The sequence below is a fragment of the Phyllostomus discolor genome, chromosome 10 (assembly GCF_004126475.2).
Source record: "Phyllostomus discolor isolate MPI-MPIP mPhyDis1 chromosome 10, mPhyDis1.pri.v3, whole genome shotgun sequence".
NCBI classification, from domain to species: domain Eukaryota; kingdom Metazoa; phylum Chordata; class Mammalia; order Chiroptera; family Phyllostomidae; genus Phyllostomus; species Phyllostomus discolor.
In genome coordinates this window covers 16,712,333-16,731,430 of record NC_040912.2, presented here as the reverse complement: position 1 = coordinate 16,731,430, position 19,098 = coordinate 16,712,333, and the positions used below count along the sequence as shown (strand labels likewise).

Sequence of the window (19,098 nt, the reverse complement as noted above, 5' to 3'; positions counted from 1 at the left end):
GCATTCCCACCAGCAGCAAATGAAAGTTCCTGTTGTTACATGCCCCCACCAGCACTTGGTGTTGTCAGTGCTTTGGAGTTCAGCCATTCTAATAGACGTGCAGTGCCGTCTTGGTGTTGAATTTGCCATTTCAGCAGTTATCTTAATTTCAGCATTACATAAATAAATAAAGTGAGGTGCGGGAAAGTTAGATAACTTGCCCCTGGTTCTACAGCTGCTAAGTAGATGATTCAAACTTAGCATTTTTGAGACTCCAAAGTCTTAGTGCTTTTTTATTCTGAGGGTTGCCTTATATCTAGACAAGAATAAAATTTGAATTCACACATGGAGGACACCAAGAGAGTACTTTCGGGGCTCATCATTACTTGTTTTAGTTTAGGTTCCTCCAGAAGAGGACACTGGGACAAGGAAATACCAGGAAGCAGTTGGGAAATGAGGGAGGGGAAGGCGGCCAGGGGAGGATGTGTTTGAATACAGTTACCACTGTGGGCAACTGTACTTACTCCTTTAGGGAACCTGAGGCAGAAGTGCTCAGTATTGCTCAGAGTGTGGTGTGCGTTAGCACCTGTCCTTGAACTGTTTGAGACTGGTTCAGTATAAAGAAGGTGTAAAAAGTTAAAGTAAGTATTGAGAAACTTTTATAAAAATTCAGCACTTTTATGACACTATTTTTCTTAATAACTCAGTTTTAAAGTACCAATCCATGATGGATTGAAATAAAAAACTGGTCTAACAATAGTTTGAGAAGCCCTAGCGAAGGACACAAGGCCCAAAGGGGTTCCATACAAGGAGCAAGAGCTAGGCAGGGTCTTTATCCATCGCTTTCCATCAGGTCAGTCCTTAGTTGAGAAGTTTCATTCCCCAGAATGCCTGGCTGGAGGGAGTGAAACAGGGTGCCTGGAAGGACACAGGAAGGTCAGCAAAGCATCTGCTGTAGACTTGGTCAGCAAAGAATTTCACAAACCTAAAAAGGTAATTCTAACACCACATCTCTATAACCATTCTGATGATGAGTTAAAGGCTAAATAAGCATTAGTTTGCTGCATGCTATGGAGGGTTAACACAAAGCTAGGATGAAACTATACACAAGTAAAATGTTTCATTCAAAAGTATCCGTGAAGAAAATTAATACTGCCAACCAAAGTATTGGTTAGTAGGCAGGGTAGCTAATTAAAGTTGCATCATTGCCCAAAATCCAACTGTAATGAGAAGCTGTAGCATGTGGAAATCAGGATACGTGAGTAATGAACATTTGTCACTTTTCAGAGCTCCCTCCGTCTTGTTGGGAAACTATTAGATTTTCCACTGAGAAAGCCAAAGGCAAGAGACCCTCCTCCCTACCCTCCACCTCCCTACCCAGTCACCTCCAGCCAGGGGGACTGATATGTGACAAAAGTTCTGAAAATTAGACATTCCCAACCAAGATTCTGAATCTTGAACAAATTGTCCAGAAATAAAGGGGTGATTAGAAAGCATCCTTGTTACCTGGCTACTTACTAACACTGCTTATACCTCCTCCCTTGATTTCTGCCCCATCCGATCCTGGTCTCTCAGCCCCCTGCTGATTCGGTAAGCTCCCAATTTCCTTCCAGTAATTTCTTGTTCTTTCTTTCCTTCTTTCTCTGTTTACATGGCAGCCACAGTCTGGCTGTTACTTGAAACTCAAAGTCATCATTGATATGAGGTGGCAGAGAAGAATCAGAGCTTTGATTCTTGCCCACTCAGTGATTCTCTCCAAGTGAGGTCAGTCTCCTGGACAATCTGGTTCTCAGTTTCCACACTTGTAAAGTAGGATTAAGTCTCATCAGTGTGCTTTCTGGAAAATTAGCCTGTAAAATGTTCCCCGAATAAAGGGTTCTTCTTGGGAGAATCTAGTGTGATTTGGCCTACTCAAGTTTCTGGAAAATCCGCCAGTAAAGAATTTAATTTAACTTTAACCCAGTACTTCCCACAGTTAGTTATGGAAGTCTTGTGGCTTAAAGCAATAACATCTCATAGAGTTAATCATCCACAGGATCACCTGGGAAGAAACACTGACTCAAGCATTTCCTTTTTCTCTGACTTTGCATCTGATACTGGGGTTTGTCAATAATCACACCTGAGGCCTTTGAGGAACCTCTCTGTATTAATCCATTATGGTAGGGGTTATTAAACCTCAGCGCATAACGAACCATCTGAGAAACTCATAATAATGCTTATTGCTTGGTACCACACCAGCTCTACGAATTCAGAATCTCTTGGAATACACCGAAGGGATCACTCTGCAGGTGATTATACTGGAGACAGGGTCAGTCCACAGTATGAGCAACACTAACTTATGTAATATTTCAGTGAAAAGTAACTTTCAGTGGCTTGCTTATGTGCTTCATTATTGGAAGAAGCTTGAAGTCATAGTCAAAGTAATACATCCCACTGGCTGGGCTCGATCATCTCTTAAGAGCTGTTGATGAAGCAAGCTCATAGACAACTTGTGAACATCTGCTTAAAGCCTATTAAATAACCTATTAGATACTACCTGTAATACCAACTTCTGATACAGGCGGTCCCAACTTACGATGGTGTGACTTACAATTTTTTAACTTTACAATGGTGTGAAAGCAGTGTGAATCCAGTAGAAACCATGCTTGGACTTTCTAATTTTGATCTTTCCTTGGCTAGGGATGTGTGGGTATATATGCTCTCATGACGCTGGGCAGCGGCAGCCAGCCATAGCCTGGGATCAGCCATGCCATCACAAGGGCAAACAGCTGGTCCTCCTCAGTGCATTCATTGTGTTAGGTGATTTTGCTCAACTATATGCTATTGTAAGTGTTCTGAGCATGCTTAAAATAGGCTAGGCTAAGCTATGATGTTCAGTAGGTTAGGTGTATGGAATGTATTTTTGACATGGTATTTTCAACTTATGATGGTTTTATCAGGAAGTAACCCTATCATAATTTGAGAATCATCTGTTATATAAAATGTAAATATGGTTTTAGCTGTAACTATGAGGTCAACGATTTAGACAAAATCCTGTGAAAAGGCTGAATACACACTAACAGGAGCATTCCTGCACTCCATTTATAGCTTACTCGTTTCTCACCATGAACTGAGTTAGTGAGGAAACAAGGGTAAAGAACCAGGAAAAAAACGTAATTCATCTAATTTTATGACTTTCTACCAACTAAAAGAATCTGACGATAGTAAGGCTAGAATGAATAGCTGAAATGTTATTTTCACACTACCTGTGAATTTCACTTGCTCTTATTACCACAAATGATGAAAAATTAGCTGTCAGAAATTTCAGAGTAAAACAGAACATGATAAAGACAGGAATTAATCTGCAACATTTTTTTCTCTGTTAGAATTCTTCAAGTAAAAAAATAATTTACAAATTCTTCAGGTAAATGAGGAAGATCATGCCACATTTCTTCACAATAAGCTGTACATTTTCTTATGGGAAAAGGAATGAGTGTCATGTGGTGATCAATGACACTTATTGGAAATAAGGAAACTGTTTTGTTCTTAGGCTACTGATTATATTTACCGTAAGAAAACCCTACCGATGATTTGCAGGGTTCAAGAAAATTCACCTTTATCTTTATAGGCCAAAGTGTACAGATAACTTGTTCGTAAATAACTTACAAGGATCACAGTCTCACAGCTAGGATATTCTGTTTTATTTTATTTTGATAACCAGAATTGTAACCTCTTTGTAACTGGAGAGTGGTGATGAATGGCACTGTGTTTATTCTTCGACAACTCCATAAAAGTGGCATCCTGAAATATATTTGCCTGCGTTTCTCAAAACAGGATGCGGATGTCTTTCTTTCCAATAAGTGCATTTACACACACCCTTATAGGTATTACAGGTTGACTTTTTTTCCTTATAGCGCTGCACTGCCTCAAGGGTGGCTGCATTCCTTTGGGCTGTGAAATAATCTCTGCGAAATACATGTACACATGCTACACCCCTGGAGAGTACTCATTAGAGTCTGAATATGCTCATTTTGTGTTCCAATTTCAAGGCCCCATTCCCATCCAGCCACTTTACAGGCCTTTCCTTTAAGGTCATGAAAAGCAAAACTCTAGTTCAAACTTGGAACCAAGGAAAGAAAATAAGTAATGAAGCTGAGCAGGATTTCATGCTACATATTTACAGGACATTGCCTGTAGTGGAACTGTGCTTGTAAGTACTGGTTTTTCAGGTTTGGATCATTCAGTTGGTTTCAAGAAAAATAAAAACCGAAAAAACAAAAAACCTGCTTTGTAGATCCAAGGCACTTGTAATTTTCCAAGTGGGTTCCTGGTTTGCTTAGCTAATTCTGTGGGCTTCAGTGTGCAGTCCACACCTGAAAAGGGGGAGTTTTCAATGTTGTGGTTTATTAATCAGGTACTTTCCACTCGTTAACAATTAGAAAACAGAAAGAAAAAAGAGAGAGAGAGAGAAAGCCTCCTACTTGCTTTTTTTTTTTTTTTACTCCAAATACGGCGATGGAAACTATCAAGCAAGTAAGGAGGGAAACTCCCGCATATTTCACCTTCACCTGGCTGGACGAATCTGATGCCTGTAAGAGAAGGCTGCTAGTGGAAAACGAGAGGTCGGATTATACCAGGGTGAACCGCTCCTGCCCCTGGAGGAAAAAGAGAAGCATCACTCTGTGTTTCAGATTGAAAACAGCGCCTTGTTTTCAATCCGGGCGGCTGGGTTTTTTTCCCTCGGCTTAGCCTGGTGGTGACGCGACCCAAGCAGGCGCGCGGCTTCCCTGACAGTTGCCCAGCAAAACACCCGCTCCCTGCTTGCACCTAAATTTCTGACTTGCAGGCAGGCAGAAATGCTCTCTCACCTCCTTTCCTAGCTTCTCTCTTCCGTTTCGCCGCCCTCTGTAACTTCTTTGTTCCGTTTATTGGGAAGGTGACGACTAAGGTCAAAAAACCCACTCCGATAACCCTGCAAAGAGCAGGGCTGTCCAGCCCAAGGTCGATGTTCCCTCCGAGTGGAGGAGCCGAGAGAAATATCGGCCTGCAGTTCCGAGTACAGCCCCTGTGGACTGGCCCAACTCTCCAAGTGCTGGGGAGTCTTGGGGTGGGGCAAAGGGTGAGCTCCTAACTCTGCAAGCAAAGTGGGCAGTGCGCACCCGAGGGACAGCGGGTGTTGGAGGTGGGGAGAGGCTCTGGGACTCCACTTTGCGTACGGCAGCTGCCGAGCAGTGAGTATCTCCAAACAAAGGACTGCGTGGAGCCCGGTGAGAGGCTGGGGTTTGCGCGCAGCTACCACTCGTGCTGAGCGAGTCTCTACACCCGCTAGGCGAGCGCTGGGGTTCAGGAATTCGGGCAGGAGAGGGAAAGGGAACAGAGAGTGCCATTCCTGTTGCGCGGGTACGCATCAGGAGATCTTGTGAACTACGGGAATGGCAACCATCGGAGCCAACGGGGAGAAAAGGAGCTGGAGTGAGCAAAACAAAGAACGAGTGTGGGCCGCAGTGACTTCATGCCTCATCAATGTCCCGCCCACGCTACTCCGAGCTTTTGCTGTTGCTGCGGCTGCCGAGGCGAGGCGCTCCATAGCGTGGGGCCGTTTCCTAGCAACTCGTGGCCCTAAGTGCGCCTAACTATCCGCACATTGGGAGTCCCCCCGCCCCAACCCCTCACCCTGGGGCCCGGGCAGGACCACACCTCCCAGCCCCCCCCCCCCCCCAACTCGCCTACCTCTCTTACTCCCGGGGTGCTCCCCAGAGCGCGCTAGCAGCCCGGGCTCTGGACCGCCGAAAGCCTGAACTGCACTCTGGGACCAAAAGCACCAGGGCACGAAGCTCCCGCCCCGCGAGGCCGGGCTTCTGCACCCCCGCGGAACCTCCCTCGCTCGCGGCGGTGCGCTCCACTCCTGGCCAAGCTGCGATGCCTCGCTCAGTATCCGCCAGCACCGGCACGGGCTTCTAGGGCGCTCCCAGAGCTGCCTCCTCTGACTGCTGGCACCCAGAGCTTTCTTCCTCGCCAGCCAGGACGCTACTGCTTCGACTCTGCCCGCTGTTCAGCTAACGGGGCTGCAAAGCTGCAACTAAGTGGAGTTGGCTTCCCTGCCCACCTGTGGAAGAAACTGGCGCTGATTGATGCGCCATCGACTTTTTTTTTCCCTTCGGCCTCACCGGCGTCCCCTCCCACAAATGCAGCATCACCCAGTGAATGTACATTAGGCTGGTTTTTCCCCCCAGCTTCGGGCTTTGTTTGGGTTTGATTGTGTTTGGCTCTTCGCTAAGCTGATTTATGCAGCAGAATTCCCGTCGGCTGGAGAGAAACAAAAGCTCTTTTCTTTGTCCCAGAGCGGGCTGCGGAGCCCCGCTCGCGTCGCCGCCCCGGGCCATTGGCCGTCGGAGGAGGTGCTTCTCGCTGAGATTTCGAGACCCGCCGTGCGGAGCTGGGAGGGCCGCTGGGGCCCTGAAATGCCTAGTGGTGCCGGGGCCAGCGTACCTGCACCGCTCGTTCCGCGCCACCGGGTCCGCTTGCTGGGCCTGCTTAAAACGTTCTAGCGACACTTGGTCCGCCCGCGCGGAGGTGCGCCTGGGAGGCGCGAGCGCGCATCCGGATAGCACCCAGGCGGGCGCTTAGCGGGCTGCTCTGCATTATGTGCTGCTCGGCCCTGGCTTTTTTTACTGCCACATTTGTCTGCTTGCAAAACTGCCGGCCAGGTCCTGCCCCATTTCTCCGGGCGGCCTGGGTGTTTTCAGTTATTCTTGGACTGGGCCAAAGTGGTAAGTTTTTCTTTTTCTTTTTTCTTTTGCTTTCTTCTCTGACTCAAAGGTCTTGGGCTGTCACGAAGAGCATCCCGGCTAGGTAAGTGGCCCGGTGTCAGCCTCCTCCCATCTACCCTTAGAATTTCAGAAGGGGGCGGTGTGTGGCAGCGTCCCCCATTACATGTGATCTGAGGGAGGCCAGGTGTCAAGCATTTCCGCCCTGGAGTGACAGCGATAATTACAAGTGGTGATACTGTGTGTGTCTCGTGGGTGCTGGGGAAGCAGTAATAGAATGGACGTGGGCGATCGTATTTACAAAAGCAAGTTTAGGGGTTCTGTCCCATCCTTGAAGGCATCCTTAAAGATGACCCCCATCTTTCTCGCATATGGAGCTAACCACTAGCTTCCATTTGATTCAAGGCTGAGGATAAATGGGTGTCTTCCGCTTCTGAGGCCATAGAAGAAAAGGATGACGGCAGACAAGTTTTTCCCATCACAGTGACTAGCCTGAATGAATTAAAGTTGCAAAAGTGTTTTGGCACTTTCAATTATGTGCAAATGTAAGGTGATACTACTGGGTTACCAGCAAACAGTAAAAACATATAGCAAGTAATAACCGCCAGTTTGGGATGAGTTCATATTGTTTTATACATATGCCAAACACTTAGGTAATTTTGCCAATGCAATGATTGTTGCCAGTTTATTTTTTAATTGACTTTATCTGTGTTTGGACATCCAGCCCTTAAGTTCTATTAGAATCTTTCTCTTACCTCTCCAGGTGAAGGAGAGTTATAACTGTGTTGTAGACTAAACTTTTCTCCAATGCTTTGAACTGCTTTGACAGGTTGCTGCCTGAAGCTAGTTAAAATGGTCAAGTCATTACCTTATATATAAGGGTTTATACTGGAAACATCCAGCTAGCTTCGCTTATTTTTTTTGATATATAATCTAATATTTGTTTCAAAATGAGACTTACCCATTTATGTGAAATGAGAGCAATTAGAGTAAATTTTTATCTTGTGGTTATTTCTTTGGCTTATGTGTTGATTTAGAAATAAGTGAAACTTAAGGCAAAGGAAAGAGTAGCATTCATTATCAATTATCTCTTAAGCGGAACATGCATTTGTTACAGCAGATTTTCCACTGAGCATAATTCCATCCTGTGTTAATAAGTGACAAAGTATTTTTCTAGATTTAGTAAACACATACACACATAGTAGTAAAATGACCCAAACAGCATGTATTATGTCCTCAAAACATAGGCATGGAAAGAGTCCTACTTGCCTCTAGAATTTGCTAATAATAGTAATAATTTTTAAATATTCATTGTGCTTGTAAAGATTAGTCAAGTTCTCATGTGATAGCACTGTATTTCCAGCCAGTAACTATAACAGATTTGAAGCAAATATTATGAATGGGCTCTCTTGCACCTGCAGTTGTGAAAAGGGAATGCTCATCCGAAATCAGAACAAGGCATCCTTTTCCCAGTCCCTGTCAATGTACAAAGGTTTCTCATGTATGCTGGTTTGCAGTGCAGTTCAAAACATGCAAAAAATTTAAATTACAGCCAGCACAACGCAGAAAATTAGAGATCAGCATAAACTGTTGTACTTTCGTGATATAGCTACAAGTCTCAAATTATATGTCTTCACAGTGCAAATTAGACGCTTAAAGCAGAATAGAAATTTAGGTATCAGTTACAAAGGAAATCTTGTTCCCCTGCTCAGTAGTTTACACCAAGGAAATGTTGAGGGCATTAAAGCCATACAAAAGAAACCAGAAACTACACAGCAGTGTAACTTTGGGTTTGATTTTTGAAGTGGAATTTATAGGTCCCAAATGAATAATGGGCTTTTTTTTAATGAATATATTGTGAGCAAGAGGAATATTACTAATAAAACCTGAATATTCTTCTGATCTAGAGAATTTATTGGAGTTCGTTATTCAAATTTTCCCAGTGGAAATTACCAACAATTAGGGTAACAATAACACTAAAAAATGGTTAATGAGTAACTGGAAAACACTAAAGAATACCTAGTGGTTAATATTTGAAGACAATATAGCAACACTGTTATTTCTATATTTGCTAGTTTTGAAAGGTTAAAAATCTTATTTAACTATATTTTAGAAATAACAGCAATATACAGCAATATAAGTGACACATTTCAGAAAATTTTAAAACATGGTAACTATTACTGCAATGTAATTTCACCTTCTGTGCATAATAAGTTATTTATTATTTTAAATAACAACCAAGTGGACTACCATTGCTTTTTAACTGTCTTATTACTTTACCTCAGAACGTATTTCATAATGTAAGTGTTCTTGGATTTTTTTATGCTTACCTAAAGTGAGAGGATATTTAAGAGAACCACACCTTTATTTGACAAATTCAATCTTCCAAATTGTTTGCACACTAAGCCTTCAAATTAAGTCTATCTCCAAGCAACTGAGACACTTACTGATTAAAAAAGATGTTTGCGCTGTATATAAAAGCAAAGTAACTGATAAGATTTGAAAGTGCCAAAGAAATTCCTGTGCCTCAAATATTCACCTATTACCAAATTATCTGAAATGGGTATCTTTGAATTAACATGTTATTGACACTATGTTTCTTCTAATTCTTAATTGATATTATGGAAATTTTGGAACCCATGCAGAAGCAGAGAGAATGGTATAAGGAATTGCCATATACCCATCCCTTCAGCTTCATGGGAAAAAAGAGTTCATCCCTTTTCCCCAGCTCAGTTATTTTGAAGCAAACCTCTCATATACTTTCATCCTAAATATTTCAGTACATCGAAATATTACAGGAGGAGTTACACACTCATTAACCCCAGAACATGAAATTTTTTAGTTGAAATTTAGGGCCACAAGAGTGTCCATTACCTTTCATAGGAAGAATGCGGAAGTGAGGGAGGCAAGCAAAGACCATTTCAACCACTTACTTTTCAATGGTTCTATTATGTATGGCTCCTTAAAAGCATTTTTCTTTAAAATATGCATATGTAACAACTTTTGGGTATGCATGTATATGAAGGAAAAAATAACATGGATAAATCTATTTCCCCAGGCAAATGTTGCCTGTGCCAATGGAATCCAGCAAGCATACCTTGTTTGAGTTTGTTGGAAGGATTGCTACCTGTGTCTCTTGAATCACCAGCTTTTCTCTTCTCTACTGGACCACTTACAGCATGTGCATATCCATACAGGCTGTAATATCCCTCTTCTATTTTTCACTCTCCTTTGTAGCCAAAAATCTTGAGTGGTCCAAACTTGCTCTCTCCAATTCTCCTTACCTGCTTTTTTGAATCCATTGCAGTTGGGCTTTCTTTATCACCTCTGCAAGTATATTACTCTGTTAAAATCACAATGACCCCCCTATTGCCAAATCCCATGGCCAACTCATAGTCTTCATTCTGCTTTACCTATTATCTGTCAGCTACGTGACACTGTTGACCACTCCCCCCTTCAAAACGCTTCTTTCATTGGTTCCTGGACACACATTCTTAGTTGAAGCTCCTTCTCTGATGTTAGTTCTTCATGTCTCAACCTCCAAACGTGTGCGTGGCTCAGGACTCGGTCCTCAGACTTCCTCTTCTGGCTATAGACTAAGTTCTTAGGTGGACTGATCTAGTCTTGGGTCCTAAGTACCATGTCTATGGTGACAACTCCAGTCTGATCTCCAGAGGGTACAGCAAACTGCCTGTTCACCATTTCCACTTATGTCTAAAGGCAGAATTACCCTAATGTATTAAAAAAACAAACTTCCAATTTTCTCCCTCAAGCTTGTTCCTTTTATACACTCCTTCATATGAGTAAGTGATAAGTCAGACTTCGAGTAGTTTGGGTCACACTTTTGCAGCATCCCTGATCTCTCTGTTTCTCTAATTCTCACTAGAATTCACACTTGAAGAAATAGAGTTTCCTTTAAACGGCAGTTCTACTATAAAAGATATAACACTGTAAGACATTTGTTTCCGCCTTCTTAGTCAACCCTAAGAAGCAGAGTCTTGGCCTTCTAGGGCAATCATTAGCCAAGATCAAAATAGAGGCTTTCTGATGTTTCATCTACTTTTTATAAAGTCGTTTGCTTTCAAAAGTTCTGTGATAATTGTTTTAATTGATAATTAAGTATAAAAAGTAGTCCTGATCTTTTACCTTAAATATGTATTTTAATACTGATTTCTATTTAGGCTATGCAAACTGGAATTTGTAGTCACTTCTAACCAAACACCAAGAAAGGTAATAGAAAGACACACTATTCTCAACTATTTAATTATTATTCATTCAGAGTTTCTTAAAGCAACTACAGCCTCATGTCAGGCACTGTTCTGGGTTCTGGAGTTAAAAGAATAATAATAGTTAATATTTGTGACATATTTGCTATATGCCAGGCACCCTTCTGGACTTATAATATGAAAGTAAATCCTTTAGTACCCACGACCTCTGAGGTATAGACTCTGATTGTTCCCATTTTATAGGTAAGTAAGTGAAGTAAAGAGACACTGAATAACTTCTTCAAGACGTCTTAGCTAATAAGTAATGGAACCAGGATTCAGACCTCTGTGGGTGTGACTTTGAACCCTCAGTCACCGTTACAGACTATCCTTCAGGGGTGGAGACATTCTTACCCTGCTCTGGCCCTCCCCACAGGTAATGAATCCATGAGCCATGCCTGTCCAGGGTTTTCAAACTCCTTCTAGATCATCTCCAGAATTCTCTACCCAAACAGCCCCAAACCGCTTTCATGGCCATCCTATAGGATGACTGTGCCACCCATTTGCCCAACCCTAGGAAAGGGGAGCTATACAAAGCTGGAGGGGATGTATCCATGCAGGCTGGAGTGTCCACGCAGGTAAGTCATAGGCCACTTTCAATACAGAATAAAACTAGAAGTGAGAGAGAATCAGGGCAGATCAAGGGTTGGAGGAGCAACCCCTTAAACACTGCCAAGTTCTCAAGTAGAAATCTAAAGCGTGTGAAATTCTAAACTCAGACCTAGCCTTCTGGGGCTTTATAAATGTATACTTATCAAGTTAGGAAAAGAGAACTTATTTTACTTGATGGTTTCTTAGCCCAAGTTGTAAATATTTAGTCTTGTTATGCCCGCCACCATTTGTACCCTTGTTTTGTTCCTGAAAAACTTAGGGGCAGACTTGCCTATTAATTTAAATATTATGGGTGGGGGCCAGGGGCTGACACACAATGAAAGCACCAGAGAGAGGTCTTTGCATAGAGAACTACCTCATGTCAAGGTACTTATATGTTAGTAACTAAAAGCTTTTTGTTAAATTCTAAGATGTGTGCAGATTACACTGAATTGTATTTTCTTGCAAATTGTGTTAGAGTCTAGTATATACACATTATAGATTTAGTTTTATTTTTTATATTATTAACTTAAAACATGTCACAGAAAAGAACATTTTTACTGAAATGAATTAGCCAGATCTGGTTGGATTATTCAGCTGGCATATACTGAATAGCTATAAATAAATGAATGTATAGAAAAAAACACTGCCTTACTGCCTTCAAGGACCGAAAGGACTAGTTTTCAATTAAAAAACCCATCTTAATGTGACCTGCTTTCTGTTTTCACAGCAAATTGCCATAATTTGCATATCAAAAAAATGAAATGAAAGTCAAAATTGTTTCCATTGGGATTTAATCATTTAGTTAAAACAGTTATACAGATTGACAAAACTAATGGGATCAGTTTTTACTAGGGAACTACTAATACTAAACACACACTAAATTTATCTTTCTTGAGTTACTTTAAAAGTTTCCCAACTAAAATTTAGTTTAGGAAATAAGAATAAGATCATTAAATTAAAATTAAAACGTTGCCTTATTGGACATATAATCTTAAAGTGATTTTTAAAAATATGCTTTTATTTTCCATGCTATTATTTCAAGTATTAAAAGGTCATATTGTAAGGTAGCATATAAGGTCTTAAAGCGTGGCCTTCTGGGCTGACCTTATCAATAATGACTTAAGTCGTTTTGGAGATGTTATCTCTCTTTCCCAGGTATTTTTGTTGTTTCGTTTTCTTTTGTTTTAACAAACAAATACTGTTACATTTGTCAAAGATGGGCAACAAACAAGCTCTGTTGCCATTCCAGGTCAGTACTGGTGCAGTTGGATTAGTCTAGAGAATGGCCTCCAAAAAATCCCAGTCCCCAGGCAGTTCAGAGTATGGAACCACAGTAGCAGCCAAAGGCTCATTCAAGCCAAAACCCCTGGAAGAGACTGAGTTTGAAGTGGAGGGAAAGGCTAGCAATGAGGATGGGGGAGGATGAAGACGAGACAGCTGTCAGCTCTGTAGCAACTGTGCCAAATAGGTCTTTATTAGATATGTAAGATGTGCAGTGGCCTTTTGCCAGGAATGTTTTAACATTTTGCATGATTTTGGACCCAAGTTTCTTTTAGAATAAAAAATTGATATTTAGCCCTGGCTGGCGTAGCTCAGTGGATTGAGCGCGGGATGCAAACCAAAGCATCACAGGTTCGATTCCCAGTTAGGGCACATGCCTGGGCTGCAGGCCATGGCCCCCAGCAACTGCACATTGATGTTTCTCTCTCTCTTTCTCCCTCCCTTCCCTCTCTAAAAATAAATAAATAAAATGTTTTAAAAATTTGATATTTAGGAAAAAAGTTAGCATGCCAATGTGGAAATGCAGCCAGAGTTGAGGAACTGCTGTTCCACATGTACACAAAGCACCAGGGTCCTATCCTTGGAATTAACCGCATTTTCCCAGGTACAAGAATGTTTTTTTCTGATTTTGATGAGGCCATATATTTAGTACAATTCCCTAGGAACTGTTAAACATGCTGGGTAGGAAAAGGAGCTTGGTGAAAAGGTCATCCTTATGGAATGAGGTATTACCACTAAGCTTCAATGGCAGTTTAGAACATTATGAGGTCAAATGAAAAAAATTATTAAAAGAAATATTCAAAATTCTACAAAATGACATTTATAGGAGGTACCTTAAAGGGTGCTGAACTAGGCAATATGTTTCCTAATCGCCAGCTTCAGCTGGGTGAGGAGGCCAGGTTGGCTATGCCTAGGTATTCATTAACTGCAGTAGAACAAGGCATACAGGAAAGTTCAAGCATGTGCAGGAATTGCTGTGGAACTGGCTGTTCTGGTTGGAAACAAAGAGCTCATTGTAGCAGAACTGCATTATTTGCAGAAAAATGATCTAGCCCGTTTCTTTCTTAGTACAAGGCACACCTCCCAAGGTATTGCTCTGTTGCCTTTTTGTGCATTTGGTTTGGATTTTTATGGTGAATTGAACACATGTAGACCATAATTTATAAAAGAAAACTCTCTGGAAATGATATACTGTGCTCAGGTTCCAAGAGAATTTATCTGGAAGACAGTAACACTGAAAAAGACACTCAAGAAGGGACTCAGTTTCAGGCATCCTGAATTTTGGTTCAAAAGGTCCCTTTGGATGAGTGTTCAACCATGGAGAACTGGAGCACTAAGGTGAGGGCCAATGTATATAATCACGGTGTCTCACCTCCAAGGTTGGTAATGGAAATAGGAGGACTAAATGTTATTAGTACTAGTCCTTAATTCAGAGGACCTAGCATGTTTAATGCCTCTTAAAGAATCCCAGGCCACATGATGCTCGGTGACACTGGATGGACCTGAGATGAGGTGGGAGAAGGGGAGGGAGTTGCTGAGCATGTACCTGTACCCTACTGTGGGTGGCCGAGAACATTTGGAGGATAAAGTCCAGGGCACCCTGTCAATGTTGATATATACACCCAGGGCTGACCATTGGCTACTTGAAGGTCAGCACAGCATTGATGCCAGAGGTGACTATTGTCTGAGAACAGTGTTGCAGACTAGATGATCGGGTGATAAACTTGTTGGAGTAGAAACTGATTTACGGGCATTATGAAAATTCAGATATCAAGGCTTTTTGCACAAAGCATCCCAGAGATGTACTTGATTTTGAAGTTCAAAACAGAAACTTAGTCACCTTAGTGGTAACAGCGCTACTTCTGACTGAATTACTTGGCAGCGCAGAAAGGTTTGGTTGGTTAGAACTATCCTTGCTGGATGTTACACACTGCTTACCTGCAGGGTAGTCTGCTAAAATACTGCCCAGGCCCCAGCTGGGGTGGCTCAGTGGATTGAGTGCTGGCCTTCGAACCAAAGGGTTACTGGTTCAATTCCCAGTCAGGGCACATGCCTGGGTTGTGGGCCAGGTTTTCAGTAGGGAACGCATGAGAGGCAACCACACAACCATTGATGTTTCTCTCCCTGTCTCCCTACCCCTGTCTAAAAATAAATAAATAAAATCCTTAAAAAATTAAAAAAATAACTAAAACACTGCCCAGATGTCATGGGGTTCTATTCTCCCACACTGGGTATTTAACAATTCCTTTGGGCTTATTTTTTTAAATAAGGAATCCCATGTATGGACCCAGGGTTTTCTTGACCTTTTGACCCAATCAGGCACTTGCAGCTCTGTGTTAAAGAATTGAAGCTCCGGAGTACTTCGCCAGAACTGGGCCTTCGAGTTCTGCAGAGCTGCCATGGTAGCAAGAACCTAATCACTGGTCAGTCCACTCTAGGGTATTTGTTAGGGGTCCTTATTGACAAGAAGGGAACTAAACACCCATAAAATCCCCAGAAATGTGTTCTTATACAAACTTTAGAAGCCCGCCTCCCTCCAGTATAGTGGCACTCCAATATACGAAGGAATTTGGGTTCAGTTCCCAAGAACTTCACCCACGATAGCACAAACTCCCTTTGCTAGGGCTTTGAGGGCTCTGTACAGTTCAACGGCCCCGAATGGTCCAAACGAGTCGGTTAAACAAGGTTGGATGTTGCACAGATATACAGTGAGCCCCTCCCTCCCAAAGGTCATAGGAGATACCACATGAACCCTGGGAAACTGGCAAGGAATCCCAGAATCTGAAAGGTTATTACCAATAACTTATATACCCATGGCATATTTGGAAAAAGTCTTTTCATTCATTCCCTTTCTAAATTGTTGGTGCAAAAAGGTGAGGTGTGATGGACACCTGGGTGTTTGGGGGTTGGGCAGGAGGTAAAGCCTCAGGTGAGAGCGCAGAAGCCTAGAACAGAGTTTGGAGTCTGGTTGTCATTTGTTTGGAAATAGAGCAGAGCTGTCCAGGCCGGAAGGGGTAGATAAACTGACCCATGTCTGCATACCCAATGGCTCTGTAACGCAGGTCTGACAGGGCAGAGAGGCACTCTATAAGCCTCAGTCACAGCGAGGGACTAGCTCCTTTCCCATTAAAATATAATTATACTTAATTGTGTATTTTTTAAACAGGCGGCTTGGGAATCTTTAGCAGAAGTGCAGAGGTTGAACCTAAAAAGGGTGATTAGGTGTGGAAGGCAAAAGAGACCGGAGGTACAAGGGGAAGCTGAGTAGGAACCAGAGGGGATCAGGCATCAACGATTAGCCCTGCGGTGTTGGATGTTGGGGGATGATTTCATTTCTCCGAGTGGATTGCTGCTGTTTTGCCAGATTTTACTGATGCAGCTAAAAGGGCTGCCTCTCAACAGCAACCTGACAATACTGTGTGATTTCTAACAGACAGCATACATTCTTGAGCCAGACAGAACAGACAGGTAATCATGTAATAAAAGGACTTGGCAAATTCCTCAAGTTTTCATTGGCCTTCCCTGTCTCTCCTTGAGGTGACATCCTCCTGTCATCTGCTGCCATAGCGCCCTGCTTGGTAGCACATTCGGAAGCACATTTGTTAAGGATCTGTTACATGTCTGTGTTTGATGCTATTCTATAAGCTTCACAAGACAGGTACCCTATTTACAATACCCTGCATAATGCCGTGGTTATAGCAGGTATTAAATAACTACCAACAATTCGTGGATGGATGAATGCTACCCAAATCATTAAACAATTCCCAGTTCCTCAAGAAGTGAAATTTTCTGCTTTTTATTCCCAGATGATAATGTCCTTTCCTTTTTTGACCTAATCTTTGCCCATCCTCTTCTTTGTAATCAAGAAATCTTATAATAATCTAACAGAGCACCCATGAGAATGTGAAAAAGGGTGATAGTAAAAGCCTGGTTACTTAGAGTACACAAGCATGGTGGTATTTCAGTTAATTAAATTCATCATTCATATTTTGGCTCTTCTTTTTGAAAATAGTTTATAAAGATGTATTTATAAAATTTCTTGTCATGGTAAGTACATCTCCAAACTTTGAGATTTGAGGAACTCCTCACAGTTATCATTCCATGAGTAAATCAAAAGGTCTTTCCTGAGCACCTACTTAGTACATTTGGCTTGTACTAGCAGCAGTGGGAACAGAGGAGAAGACATCGTGCAGATGGGAGAGCTGAGCGTGGGGACCTCTGTGGGTACAAGGCCCACGAGAGTGATGTGAGGCTGATGTGGGTGGTCTGAGCCCTTAGGCTGCAGGGCTTCCGACTTGTGATTCAGACAGGACGTAGGTCAGATGTATCCTGACACCAAGGCAGAACCTTGCCGTCTCCTCTAAATAGTAATACTTTGTTTTAATATTTCCTATGCTTTTTCAGAGAATTACCCTGTGGAGCTTGACTAACTGAAGGTTCCAATTATTTAGATTTTACTACACATACAGTTCACCTTCTTAGGTAGAATGCATTCCCAGAGACTGCCGTAAAACGTATCAGCAGAAAGCAAAATCCGGGTTTTGTACCGTGTACTCCAACAGTACACATGGTTAATTGTATCTTTTCCAGCTATTAGCAGAGACTGTTAAATGAGTGTGTAAAGAGGGGAAGAACAGAAGTGTACGTGTTCATTTATCAAGTGAGTTTAGCAGGGGGATCAAAGAGTGTTATGTGTGAGTGCTGGGGAGCAGAGAATCATGGTCAGAGAGAGTGTGAGCAGTAACAGAATAAAGATTCCTTCTCAAGAGGGGACGTCCTGTCCAAGTTCCAGAGCTGATTGAGAGAAGGACAGTTACCTGAGCAACACAGAAGTGGACGCATCACGTCAGAGACAGAGAGCACATAGGACATGCATAGGACATGCTGGTCAGTGCGGAGGAGACACGCATTCACCTTCTCATTCCACAAACATGCTCCGAGTGCCAGGTATTACTGTAAGCCCTGGGAATAGGGCAGTGGACAAAACCGATGGAAATATCTGCCCTCATGGAGTTAACATTCTGCGGGGTGAAGGCAGCCCACAGACAAAATAAGTAGAATGTATAGCAGACTAGAAGTTGTCCACATTCTATTTATTTTGTCTATGGTCTGCCTTCTCCCAGTAGAATGTGGTATAAGAGCCAAGTCCCTAAACCTGGAGGGAAATAGGAACAGGGCAGCATCTACCTCAATGACATAACACTTTAAAGGAAGATTTGGGCATTTAAACATATATTATAATCCAATATATTCTACAACTGAAACTAAAATCCAATCATTGCTAGTCTTTTAACAGAGATTTTTCATCAATAACTTTGAAAAGCACTGTCTAAGGTGTGTAAAAAGCCTTACGAAACAAAAGACAAAAAGCCTTGTTCTGATGAGTCATTTGGAGGCAGGAAAGATAAATTAAAAGTAGACGCGCCCTGACGGGTGTGGCTTAGTGGGTTGGGCATCATCCCAGAAACAAAGATCGCTGGCTCAATACCCGATCAGGGCGCATGCCTGGCTGCGACGGCCCAGGTCCCCCGTGGGGGCAGTGAGAAGGGCAACTGATGGATGTTTCCCTCCCCCTCTTTCTCCTCCTCAGCCTCTCTGTAAAAATAAATAAATAAAATCCTTTAAAAAAATAAAAAGTAAGCATGATTATAAGTAATTATATAGTTAGAAAGTGATAACGGCCATGGAAAACAGTAGAGAAGGATTGGGGGAATAGTGGAAGTTGCCGTTTTAAATGCATTAGATGGGACTGATTAAATTAAGAAAGGAGATGTTTGAGCAAAGTTTGTTTTTTTATATCTTTAATTATTTTTAAATTGTTGCTCAAGTACAGTTTCTGCCTTCTATTCGCATCCTAGCCCACCCCCTAGCCCTCCCCACCTCCCTCCCGTTTTCATCTTCCCCCTTGTTTTTGTCCATGTGTCCTTTATACTAGTTCCTGTAAACCCTTCCCCTTTTCCCCTAAGCAAAGTTTTGAAGGCAGTGACAGCATTAGCCCTGTGGATACTTGCAGAAGGAGTCAAGAAAACAGAGAATATTGCCCTGGCTGGTGTGACTCAGTGGACTGAGCATCCGACTGTGAATTAAAGGCCGCTGATTCAATTCCCAGTCAGGGCACATGCCTGGGTTGCAGGTCAGGTCCCCAGTTGGGGGGCATGCAAGAGGCAACTGATTGATGCATCTTCACACATCGGTGTTTCTCTCCTCTTTCTCCTTTCCTTCCTGTCTCTCTA

At 42.4% G+C, this 19,098-nt stretch overlaps 1 protein-coding gene and 1 long non-coding RNA gene across 4 annotated transcripts in view; one reads left to right on the top strand and one right to left on the bottom strand.

Annotated features, from left to right (window-relative positions):
* Positions 1-261: 261 nt before the first annotated feature.
* Positions 262-5,633, bottom strand: LOC118497049. The gene is made up of 2 exons (XR_004899599.1): positions 4,827-5,633; positions 262-897 (listed from the first exon to the last, which is right to left on the bottom strand). It is a non-coding gene; the product is annotated as an uncharacterized LOC118497049 (long non-coding RNA).
* A 24-nt stretch (positions 5,634-5,657) lies between these two features.
* The window catches only part of ITGB8 (integrin subunit beta 8), a 79,263-nt gene continuing 65,822 nt past the window's right edge, over positions 5,658-19,098 (top strand). For 2 of the 3 annotated variants that reach the window (XM_036010529.1, XM_036010528.1), the window contains exon 1: positions 6,598-6,728. Coding sequence is in view for 1 of the 3 variants with exons in the window: in XM_028525424.2 (XP_028381225.1) it covers positions 6,602-6,728 (127 nt within the window). In the remaining 2 variants the exon portion in view is untranslated. Of the gene's footprint in view, positions 6,729-19,098 lie in introns of all 3 variants that reach the window. The other variant, XM_028525424.2, reaches the window with a different exon arrangement.